This window comes from Cibotium barometz, chromosome 49 (genome assembly GCF_041138505.1).
Source record: "Cibotium barometz isolate CiBa-2024 chromosome 49, ASM4113850v1, whole genome shotgun sequence".
Classification (NCBI taxonomy): Eukaryota; Viridiplantae; Streptophyta; class Polypodiopsida; order Cyatheales; family Cibotiaceae; genus Cibotium; species Cibotium barometz.
The window spans coordinates 38,460,454-38,473,085 of record NC_141094.1 but is presented as its reverse complement, the minus strand read 5'-3'; the positions used below and the strand labels follow the sequence as shown (position 1 = coordinate 38,473,085).

General features: G+C 42.1%; 1 protein-coding gene across 1 annotated transcript; it reads right to left on the bottom strand.

Moving 5' to 3' along the window:
• Positions 1-1,050: 1,050 nt before the first annotated feature.
• LOC147610553 (uncharacterized) lies at positions 1,051-4,393 on the bottom strand. The gene is made up of 5 exons (XM_086786456.1): positions 4,124-4,393; positions 2,332-2,536; positions 2,109-2,242; positions 1,607-1,852; positions 1,051-1,538 (listed from the first exon to the last, which is right to left on the bottom strand). The coding sequence occupies exons 1-5, from the start codon at positions 4,250-4,252 to the stop codon at positions 1,329-1,331; spliced, it is 924 nt and encodes a 307-aa protein (XP_086642582.1). The 5' UTR covers positions 4,253-4,393; the 3' UTR covers positions 1,051-1,328.
• Between the last annotated feature and the right edge of the window lie 8,239 nt (positions 4,394-12,632).

Genomic DNA, 12,632 nt, shown 5'->3' with positions numbered 1-12,632 from the left:
AACGTCTCTAAGAGGCCATAGTGGCCTATGAGACCAAAACTGAGAGTACATCTGAAGTTGGTGTCTTATCAAAGAGAACAAGACTAAAAAGTACAATAAACTGATTGTCCTACAGTTATAAGAACAAAACTGCAAGACTCCGAGATGATACTGAGTAGAAAATACTGGAAAATACTGGAAATGTATATCAGGTAGATCCATGTATGCTGATCAATTGAATTGTTGCCCTCTCCTTAGATCAAGTATCTCCGCCATGGGGCTGTCTAGAATGGAGAGGTCGTAGAAGCGAGGTAGGCACCTCCAATGCCGAGCAATAATGGCTCTGATCTGGCGATGCTGAGGATGCCGTGGTTGGGATCCTGGAGGGCGTGGCCGACGAGGGAAATAAAAACCTGATCCATATGTATAGAAGCTCTTCCTCTATCTGTATGTATGTATGTATATACACACATACATCTATATATGTATGAACAGAGGTGCTAAGAGCAGAGCAAGTTGTGAAGTGGGGACCTGTGGGGTGGCTTGCCTTTTGTGTGCTCCAAATTCATTGATTCAAGAATAGGTATAATCACAAGAGTAGAACTTGATAAGGAGCTATACCTCATCAACAAGAGCTGGTTACTGATATATAATCCATGCACGTGTGTCCCCCCACACTCACCCACACCTAAACATGATTACTTCCAAACCTTCCCATGGCAAAGAGTAATTCGAACCCAGCACCACCTTGGCTATGAGCTTCAAAAGCACAACTTGGTCTAGTGGTTTAACTGCTAGTTTCCGTGATCCCAAGAGCCAAATTGAAGAGCGAATTTATCTTTCTCAAAACTATTCAAGCCTCTCAAAGCGAGGACCTGGATTCGAATTTACCCAAGGCATCTAATTTCAGTACCCACTCTCGCATATCAATAAAAAAGAAGAAAACTGCACTTCGAAAAACGTGGAGTTTAGTAAGTCTGCTCAGCTTCTGTGCCCAGTGTTTTGCTCTTAAACATCCTCTTTCTTTGATCTTGAGAATTCATATTGTTTACATCATTCATTGAAAGAAAATCCCACCAATTCAAAATATCATTTAAGTTGAATGACCATGTGGTCTACATTGAAATCTGTGTACTAATCCCAATGCCTGCACTACATCAAAATTGCCAACCCCAGCAAAAATTATATACACTGGAGACATCTAGAAGTCTCAACCTTGTCATCGACTTTCCTTAATGGGAACCAAATGGTAGCCTTTTTGAAAGGCATGCCTCCTAACACTATCACAGATTCACAAAAAAAGAAAAGACTCTTTTTTTGTACATTGACAAAGATGCAATCGCAGCCTCTTAAAGCCTTTTCATCAACTGATCAAAGCATGTGAACATGATCATGCTGGAGGGGGCAATCCAAAACACCCTTGATGAAATCCCACAGGTAAAACCTTTGAGCCCTTCCTTTCGCAGAATCGATCTTGCCGCATCAATGGTCCCAGTGTATTGTGTGCTGTTGGATGCATTGCTCTTCCCTTGCACTTGCAACCTTGTTTTGATAACATCCTGCAATTTCACAACATTTAATCACAGAAGTAAAAGGGTATTTGTGAAATTAAATTTAGATAGAATACCATGGGGTTGGTAATTGCAGCAGCACATGAAGCACTAAAAAATGAGCTTAAGAGCTCCCAATGAACATCAAGCTTGTGTACTGCTTCGACTCCAGAATAGTGTGTGGCCGCTCTCTTGGTTGCCTCCCACAGTGGGAGATATATTGCATTGTATGGCCCCCACACCATCTGGGCCAGCCCAAACCCCCTGTATAGAGCCCTCAGTCCCTCCACTTGATAGATCCTCGTCGCAGCATGAAGAGATCCCTGCATGTTCCACAGGAGATGGTTAGTGCATGTGAGAATGTTAAAGCACATATATCGTATGGGACTTGTGCAACCATGTATGCCAATGTCCATGCCACAGTCATCCAAGTAAGAAAACTTAGGGTCTTTACAGACATCCCATCTGCCCATCAGACAGTGGACAGGGAAATCCCTGCCACAAGGGACGGGCGGGTGAGATCTCCTGTTCAAGAACAAGATACCTAAAAGCCCCTTAAGATGTACAAGAACAAGATACCTTGTAACTATCTGCTCCACTCGTTTGGACCATCTGTCTCTGTCTGATCACTTCTACAGGTACAGTTACAGATGACTGCACCAGTGTGGCTATAACACCTCCACAGAAGTGTACAATAGGGTTGTTCTCCCCACCTGTCCCATGCAAAGTAGTCAATATTAACAAAGCTCACCTTACTCATATAGAATGCCACATGGTTTAACGCAATCAACAGACTCCTCACCTGGGAGTAATCTTTTGGAGGTTTGATAGGATGCCATATATAAGGCTTGAGCAGGGGCAATTTGCGACACAGTTGCATAGCCTTTGTAAAGGGTCCGCCACCCTTCATGGGCAGAGATGGTGTAAATAGCATGAACAGGTCCTCTATACATGTAGAGGGCACTGGTCCCTCCTCCAGAGTTGGCTCCTACAGCAGCACCTTGGACCTGCACAACAAAGATGAAGGCCTCAAAATGCTAGCTTTTATCACATTTTCTCATTGTACAGACATTGTTGAGTCCCAAGGTAAACCCTAGGATTTCACTGTACTAGGTTTAGGGGCAGTTAGGACATTATTGTTGTGTCATGTTCGTGATGATGTAAGCCCCTTGCTACAGATCTAGGGCTCTCATCAAGCCCATGCAAATGAATATCATGAAAGGTTTCTTCTTGCAGATACAAACAAATATGGACTCAGGACCACGGATTTCAGGAAAAGGGATAACTGACCTTCACAAATGAGGCTATGCACTGAACTTTTTGTTTTTGCTGAGAGATTTGTTAAATGCGTCAACCGCATTGTGGTCGAGTAGTTAAGGATCAAAGTCCCTTGAGGAGTTCATGGGTTCGAGCCCCACTCACTGAATCCAGGTAAAACTTAAATTCTAGAAAGAGTTTTCCCAAACAGACCTGTACTAGGGTTAGGGCTATGTACATTACCATACACTACAAACCTAGCAAGAGGGTTTCCATACAAAACCTGTACAACAGAATCTCAGCATCATATATCCTGAAACTCTAAGGGTCGGGTCACAACAGATGGACGGACACCGACTTCCTCTACATTCACCAAAGGGTGGACACACTTACATATAAGCTCTAATAAAGCTGCCACAAATGTCTATTCCACCCAAGCACCGTAGCTTAATTGGCAAGGTAAATCAACTCAAGGAACTATGACAGCGGTTGTGAGTGCCAATTGAACGAAAAAACTATGACAGACAAATATCCTCTGGACAGAAAAATATAAATATTTTCCAACCAATCAAAATAAGGACAACTCTTAAATCTATCCGGTTTTTTTTCAGAAATCTCTACTATATGCCGGTTTTATATGAAAAATATTCCTTAAAATAAGGGCTACTTAAAATCTCAGCCAGTTTTTCTTAATTCTGGCCAGTACAAATACACTAGAATGCCATATTTTTCGAGCACTGTGAGGGACACATACAGGTGCAGGACAAATTTTCCCTCGCCAGATACCTCTCCTCTTTTTACTCTGAGAAACCGACTTGGCCACATAGAATGCACACCCCTTTAGCAAGAGGACTGTCCGCCCTTTGTAAACCTGGCCGAACCCAGGGCTTGGCCCCTTACTTTTGGTGTTGTAAATGCAATATAGAAAGCACTACAAGTCATACATTGCATCTACAGGTCTGGGATTAGGGTTTCTGTAGATATATGAACTACAGTTTGACCTGAGGTTTGGGTTTTTAGAATACAGAAGACCTTGGAGTGTCTGAACATTAAAGCTACTCACCTTGTACAGAGCTAGGGTTAGCATTTCACTGTCACACTAGGGCGGAGTCAACTTGTAATAGAACTAGGGTTTCACTGTCTCACCACGTATTGAATATGGTTTCCGTCTCATAATGAATTTAGACATTCAGCAGATTTCAGTGCAAATGCAGGCACTGCACTTCAAATCTATGGTTAGGGGTTCTGTAATAGGGCTGGGAAATCTCTGCTAGGGTTAGGGTTTTGATCTAGATTTGATTTGATCATGCATGAGGGGAGGAAAGAGGGAAGCAAACCTGAAGGCGGGACTTGACAGTCATCATGGGGTACATGACTCCATCGGCGAGCATGCCTGCGAGACCGCCGGCCACCATCTGCTTGGCAAGCAAGCCACCAGCAGTAGTCTGGGATTGTTCAGAAGCCATCACTGTTTAGAGAGGCGTGTGTGAGCGCGCGTGTGCGTATTAGTGTGTGTGTGTGTGTGTGTGTGTGTGTGTAGAAGAACAGGGCTCTCTGATGGGCACAATCGCGTGTTTTCTGCAGTTTCCGAAACCCTAGCAGAGGCGACTAGGGTTTGTTGTGGGGGAGAGGAGAATTTGAAGGGAGGTGGCAGGTGGGAAAATTGCAGTCGAAGGACGACCCGCCATATGGCAGCATTGCTGTCGCATTTTGCAGGAAATTTGCTGTGTGGCTCCCCCAACACTAACCCAACACGTGCCTTGAAAAATGTAAACCAAAGCCTTCCCATTTAGAGCCTGTTCCCACGGACCCCACAGCCCCTTAATGCCGTATCATGGGTTTTGGTGTACTTCCACCATCATTGAGCCCACCTTGCTTTACATACGCAACGTGCCTTCCTCTTTCCCTCGTGCACTTATAGGCCAACCCTTCACGACTTGCACGTGTGAAGCGAAGGGGACCCTGGTGTGGTTGGAGAGAATGCCTTCCTCTTTCCCTCGTGCACTTATAGGCCCACCCTTCACAACTTACAAGTGTGAAGTAAAGGGGACCCTTGGTGATTAGAGGGAAGCTAGCCACCAACTCATCGCGCGACGACCAAGATTACTCATACATGCATAGAGTATAGAGGTTTGTTCTATGTCTGCCTGTAGAGACACCGCATCACTACGGATGGAAAGGGTTCCTATACAATTCTAAAATTCATAGCCTAGAATGAAACTAGATCGTTCTTCTTTGTCCAGTCCCTTAGGTGCATAAATACCTTTGTGGTGTTGGTAGAGAAAGCATTTCCTTGTTGAGATGATGATGTAAGCGTATGAGGCCAAGTTTCACGCAAAAGTATAAATAGGTCAAAATTAACATAGTTTCATTTTGAATGGGCCAACAAGATTTTAATTTATCATTGGGACAAGTTTATTTGGATATGGGGATACAACAGTAAAGTCAAAAAATAGCAATCAAGAAAAAATTAGACTCAAGACTTTTGACCTTTAATATTTAGAATCATTTAAAGGGTTAAGCCTCGTTGAATGAAGAGATTTGTTTTCATTAGGTATGTTGTTGCATTAGTGTTAACTTCAAGCTTGCAAGGTCACCCATTGGTTTGACGAATCTCCATACAAAGGCTAAATCAAACCTTTTGAGGAGAGGAGGAGGAGGAGGAGAGAGAGAGAGAGAGAGAGAGAGAGAGAGAGAGAGAGAGATGTTGGAAACCAAAAATGGTCTACGAGACCTCTAAAATGTTAAGATGTCAAGCTCAACATGAGCTGACACTCACGAGGCGCCTATATGACCGTTTGACATTTACATCACTGGAGGGTTTGGTAGCTGGCACCGACATATCTTCGTCAGTGATTCTACAACTGGACTACATCGACTAGTCCACACCTACCCACTCCATTAGCATGTTCACATTATGGACCACTTGTATATACTCTATTATGTGTGTTAGTCACTTTATCTTCTTTGTAGTCCTCTTTTGTTATGTGAAGAAAAAGAAGAATTTTCAACCTCTCAACTTGTGTGTTCTCCTCTAGGGTTTGTGTGAGTGTGTGTGTGTGCTTGCAAGAGCTCAAGCTCTCTCCTCCCTTGCATCTTTTCTTGGTATCAGAGCCTGGTTCATGCTAAGGGCTGAGGGACAAGCAAGAGAAGCACATGAAGCGGTACGAGGGTAAGAGCTTCATCTACTCTTTCCCCTTTGTGTTGGCTACTACACCCTTGTCGGGAGCTCTTCGAGAGGCACCGACAAACGAACTCCGATTAAGGAGCTTTCTTCGCAAAGAGCAGAGCTACAACGGCAACTATTTTGCCGTTGGATGAATTTTTTCAGGCCGAAAACGCGTTTTGGGCACGTCTGGACCTTTTTTTTTCAGTTCGTAGGCATTCACGGGCACTGCGGCGGGTAAGTCCTCGATTCTCTGCAGAACTCTGCTTTTGGAACTGCAAGAAGGGCAATTGGTTGTGTAAACACTGCGTGTACTGCAAAAAGGTCTCAAAGTTATCATTGGGTGTATGTATACAAATTGCAAATTGAGGTCACTAGTTGTTGTGACAGTTTGGGTGCAGTATAGTACCGCTGTAGAGAATACAACAGTTGTGACAGTTTGGGTGCAGTATAGTACCGCTGTAGAGAATACAGCAGTTTGTGCAAGTCAAACAAGAGTGTTATTTTTGGTAAATTTGTGTTGTTAAAAAGATGACGAATGATAGAATAAACCAAATTGTTGTAAAAAAGCTTGATAAGAACGCCTTCCATGCTTAGAGGCTTAGATTGACAAATTTCCTGATGGGAAAAGGTTATTGGGACTACATTGAAGGTGAACATGAGGAGACACTAGAGATACCGGAGATTAATCCAACTGCTGCAGATGTAAAAGAATTCAAAGATTGGAATCAAGGAGCAAGGAAAGTCATGTACTGGCTTCCTATTAGTATACATGACACTATGATTAGGCATATACAGGATGCCAAGTCACCTAAGGAGGCATGGGACACCTTGGTGAAGCTGTATGAAACTAACACCAAGGCACAAAAGATTCAGTTGAAGAATGAGCTTCATATTGTGGAGAAGAAAAATATGTCTCTGAATGATTATGCCTTGAAGATCAAGGGCATTGTGGAATCCCTTGCATCTATTGGTGTTTCTAATGACAATGATGATAAGGTGGAAGTGTGTCTATGTGGTTTCGAGCCACAATACAAAGCGTTCAAGATGTCTATTGAGACTCGGGAGAACATTCCCACAGATTTGGTGTCAATGCTGATAATTGAAGAGACGAATTTGGGTGAAGATCGACGGACTTCACAAAACAAAAATAGTTCAGAGCAGCAGGCCTTCTACACAAGTTTAGGTAGAGGAGGTCGTGGACGTGGCCAAGGTGGTGGCCGTACAGGTAATTAGAATTATGGCCAACAGCACCAATAGTCCCAAGATTCGCAACAATAACACACAGGTGGAAGAGGCCAGTTTAGAGACAGGGGGAGTCAAAGAGGTCGTGGTAATTGGTAAAGGCAGCATAATGATACACGAGGCTGTTTTTACTGTGGTAAGCTTGGACATGTGCAAGCACAATTGCTATAAGAAACAGAGTGACATGCGAAATGGAAAAGTGCAGCAAAATAACTATGCGTCCTCTAGCAGAAATAATGAGGATAATGAGAGGTTGTTTGTTATGCAACATGTGGTTAATGCTGTGTCTGGAAATGATGTAGTAGCATGTAAGGATGGTGTATGGTATGTTGATTTAGGTGCTTCGAACCACATGACAAGTCATGGTGGTGAGTGGTTCAAGGAAATGAAGAGTCTTGAAAGACCAGGTTTTGTTGGAACAGGGGATGGCACTGCTCATCCGATTGCCCATGTTGGAGATGTGCCATTCTCTATGCAGGATAGTAAGGTGAAGTACCTTGCAAATGTACTTCATGTTCGGAACATTACAAAGAATCTGGTTTATGTTGGCCAGATGATTGAGCAGGGTTTGCAGGTCCAATTTAACCATGATGGCTGTTATGTAGAAGACTTTAAAGATAAGTGCAGGTTGATTGCAAAAGGCAACAGAGTGGGTAGAATGTTTACATTGAATGTAAATATGCCTAAAGTCAGTGCTGCAATGTTTGCAAATGGTTCAGGAGTTGTTGTAGATATAGACATTTGGCACAAGAGAATTGGTGCAAAGAATGAATTCTATGCAGACTAAAGAAATTGTGACAGGGTTGCCTAAGTTTAAAGTTGCAGATATGCAGAAAGTATGTGAAGAATGTCAATTTGGAAAGCAAACAAAGCATGTATTTCCACATGACAGAAATGTGAGCATGAATGTACTAGACGTTGTGCATTCATATGTATGGGGTCTTGCGAAGACTATGTCTATGGGTGGCTGCAGGTAGTACTATGTAACATTCATTGATGACCACACAAGGAAAGTGTGGGTGTATTTTATGAAGGAGAAGAGTGAAGTGTTCACTCATTTTTAGAATTTCAGAGTGATGGCTGAAAAACAGACAGGAAAGCATGTGAAGTGCCTAAGGTCAAATGGAGGGGGAGAATACTTCTCCAATGAGTTCTTTGAATTCTTGTGAAAGAATGGCATTCAGAGACTGCTAAGCGAAAAAACAGGCACATTGTAGAGATAACACAAACATTGATAGAAGAGAAGAATATGTCGCATAGCTATTGGGTTGAGGCTGTGTCTACATCAGTTCATATCATTAACAGGACTCCTACTACAACCATACATGATGTAACGCCAAAGAAGAAGTTTACTAGCAAGAAACATGATTTGTCTCACTTGAAAGTTTTTGGATGTATTGCATATGTGCATGTGCCAAATGAGTTGCATACTAAGATGGATCCAAAGGTAGAAAAATGTGTGTTTATTGGGTATTCCCTTGAGCAAAAGGGATATAGATGCTATAATCCTGTTACATGGGTAAGCATGGATATTGTGTTTGATGAGATGAGTAGCTGGTATGCTATTGAAAAAGATGCTATTGGAACTGATGGCAAGTGGAAATGTGGTTGCACAGAATGCAAGTCGGCAATCACAGTCATTGAGTGGACGAGGAGAGTCCTCATCCAATGGTTCTGTTGATAGACCATGGAGTGGCAGGCTACGTCATAATACCAGTCCTGGAAATGTAGTTGGTACATCACATAAAGGCAAAGAGAAAGTGGTTGAGCCCCTTGGTATGCGTGATATTTATGTAGAGCATTCTCTTGTTGATGGAGAGTCTAGTGGCTCGAAGATGAGCCTTGATAGGAGCTTGGGATTCCAGTAATGACGACACCTGGTGTGAAGAAGGTTATGGAAGCCATGAATGCAAAGTTACGAAGATCTCAAAGAGTCAAAAACCCTGTGCAGAGGTTGACTTATGATGGTTATGTGGCACATCACTATGCTTATATGGCAAAAGTTGTGCAAGTTGTAGAACCCACGTGTTTTGATGAGGCTATTGGAAATGTGTGTTGGGAGAAAGCTATGGATGAGGAGATGGATGCATTGTATGGAAATGAGACTTGGGATTTGGTGCCATTTCCTAAAGACAAGAAAGCTTTTGGTTGTAAGTGGGTGTATAAGGTGAAACATAATAGTGATGGTAGCATAAGCAAGTACAAGGTTAGATTGGTAGCCAAAGGATATACGTAGACACATGGGATTGATTATGAGGAGACATTTTCCCCGGTTACAAATATGGCAACTGTGAGAGCTATGATTGAGGTGGTTGCAACTAAAGGTTGGTTTTTACATTAGATGGATGTAAAAAATGTGTTCTTGCATGGTGACTTGCAAGAAGAGGTGTATATGGATCAACCAGTAGGTTTTGAGGATACAAGTCACCCAGAGTATGTATCTAAGCTTCCTAAGGACTTGTATGGGTTGAAGCAAGCTCCACGAGCATGGCATGACAAGATTGCTGAATATCTTGTCACGATTGCTTTTCATATTGTAGATACAGATCACTCTTTGTATGTGCGCAAGAGTGGTAAGGGTATTGTTATCATCACCATTTATGTAGATGATCTTATTGTTGGTTGGTGGTGACAACTTGGATGAGATTGAGAATGTGAAAAGTCTTCTCAAAAACAGGAGGTTTGAGATGAAGGATTTGGGAGATCATTACGCTACTTTTTGGGAATTGAGGTCATTCGCACACATGATGGTATTTGGCTGTCAGAGATAGTATGTATTAGACATGTTGTCTAAGTATGGGATGGCTGATTGTAAGTCAATCTCGGTGCAATTAGATCAAAATTGCAAGCTTAGTGTGGATGCAGGTTTTGTGTTGGGGAGGATTCCACTATGTACATGAAGATTGTGGGGAGTTTAATCTATGTCATGATCAACAGGCCAAATTTGAGTTACACTATTGGCTTAGAGAGCCAGTTTATGCAAGTTCCGTTGCAAACCACATCTTGACAATTTGCGACACACACTTTAGTTTATGAGGAACACTATGGATTATGCATTGTTGTATGCAACAAGTGTACCATTGGAGTTATATGGGTACAAAGATGCAGATTGTGCCAGTAGCATCTCAGACATTAGATCTACTAGTGGATTTATGTTTTCATTGGGGTGTGTTGCTGTGACATGGAGCAGCAAGAAGAAGCCCATAGTTGTCTTGTCGAGTACAGAGGAGCTACGGTGGCAGTGTGTGAGGTAGCTTGGTTACGAAAGCTAATTGTTGATTTGGGGTTTCATGTGGAGAGAAAGGTTGTCATATATTGTGACAATCTTAGAAGTATACAGTTGGCCAAGAACCCAATTTTCCATGCACAGACGAAACACATTGAGGTACATTACCACTTTATCAGGGAGAGAGAGGCTTGGCAGGCAACATCGACTTGGCCTACGTGAGCACACAAGATCAGGTCGCTGACATCTTCACGAAGGCCATGGGAGTTGAGAAGCTCCGTAGATTTCGAGATATACTTGGAGTTCATGAGCTGGTTGAGGGGGAGTGTTGAGATGCCAAGCTCAACATGTACTGACACTCACGAGGCACTTGCATGTTTGTTCGACATTTACATCAGTGGCTCTTACTTACTGAAGAGACTTAGTGAAGATGTCTGCAACCTGCTCTTCTTTCTTCACATATGTCAGCTCAACTTGTTCATCCAATACCTTCTTCTTCATGAACTGATAATGGACCTCCATATGTTTGGTCCTCACATGATAAACTAGATTACTAGCCATTGAATACTACTCATGCTATCACAATGTATGATGACCGCTCCATCATGATGATGTCCCAAATCACCAAGTAACTTTTTCAACCATACCACTTCACATGCAACCATAGCTACGTTTCTCTATACTCTGCCTTTAATACAATGCCTTCTCCTTACCTTCTCCATGATGAAAAATAATGGACCTCTTGAAAAGCCGGATTACTAGCCAACTAAATATTTCTCATGGTGTCACAAATGTATGACAACCGCTCTATTGCGATGTTGTCGTTATGTATAAAATGCCTAGTCCCTCGCATGCCCACTGCGCATGCCCACTACTACTCGATGACGTACCTAATCCAAGATTCAACTCTTCCATAATATGCAATGAAATAAACTCTTCAAAGTTTGGGGAATCACCACTTATTACAATGATTGAAGTGTCAAATGATTTGCACTCCTTGCCCAAACCTTTCAATGTAACAACAACCAAATCATCATCATGTTGAAATATACAAGTGAATAGGGTGTGCGCGGGAACAAGCCCTTGGTTAGAGGCTGTAAAAGAGAATCTGTAAATGTGAGAGAACCTGTGAAAAGGTGAGAAGAATCTACTGGGAGAGAATAAAGGGTAGCATGAGAAGATTTAGGAAGTGTGGAGATATTGTGGGAAGTGTGGAGATATTCTGGGAAAAGTGAAGAGGTGGAGAGAATCAAGCAAAAGAGGTGGAGTGAATCAAGGAGAAATCAGTGGGATTTGATGCTTGGATGTAAACACTATAAATTGAGGCATTGGCCTAATGAGAATTTGCTGGTTTTTGATTATCCATGCCTACATTAAGCTATTAGTTAATTACTCACTAATCATGTCTTAATTATTATCTAATCACTTTGTTAATGATATTGATTCTAGTATTTGATCCACCATAGCTCATCACATTATTGTAATTTCAACATGGTATCAGAGCCAAGCCTAGAATCCATCATTTTGTGAGCCCATTATCTTGCTAATTTGGATTAGTAGAAAATTATAAAAATTTCCTCTTTTTTCAACTAGTCTCTACACCCCCAGCTAGTGAAGGAGCTCCCTCTCCTTGCACACTTAAAATTAGGCCCATTGCTTCTAGCCATAGATAGCCAACACCCTTGTGCTCCAGCCAGTCGAAACAACGTAGCAAACCGCCGCGCCGGACGACGAAGGAGAAATCGCGTTTTTCTTCAACGCAGTTTTTTCTGAGAAATTTGCAGATCTTGTCTTCATCCAATCAAATTGCTCTAAATCCTCATAGCTCCAGGGGTTTTCAAGCATGCTCTACAAGCTAGTGAAGTCAGAATTCAATTTGATCAAGTCTACAGTGAGATCCAAGCTCTTCATAAAATCTGCAAACAGCAGCAGCAGGTGACTTTGGTAAAATAGAGATTAAGCATTCAATATTTGGTCAAATCTTGTGTTTCTTGGCTTAATCCTTTACTAGACTCATTGCTATTGATGGCCTTGAAAGCATTTGAGCTCATTTGAAGTCTAAGGCACCAGATCTGGACTCCCTGCATACTCTGTTTTTTGCACACAAAATAGTGGATTAATTTGCTAATCAGTGATTAATCAATGCTAATCACTATATTTTGGTACAATTGAGGGTTCAAATTAACCATTAGGTATCTGATACAGATCC

Bases quoted from the DNA above. Each gene is read 5' to 3' on its own strand.
- LOC147610553 (XM_086786456.1), bottom strand. From the start codon at position 4,252: ATGGCTTCTGAACAATCCCAGACTACTGCTGGTGGCTTGCTTGCCAAG. The intron at 2,243-2,331 runs GTGAGGAGTCTG...TGCATGGGACAG, and splicing joins CTCCAAAAGATTACTCCCAG to GTGGGGAGAACAACCCTATT. The intron at 1,539-1,606 runs GTATTCTATCTA...GTGAAATTGCAG, and splicing joins CTGCAATTACCAACCCCATG to GATGTTATCAAAACAAGGTT.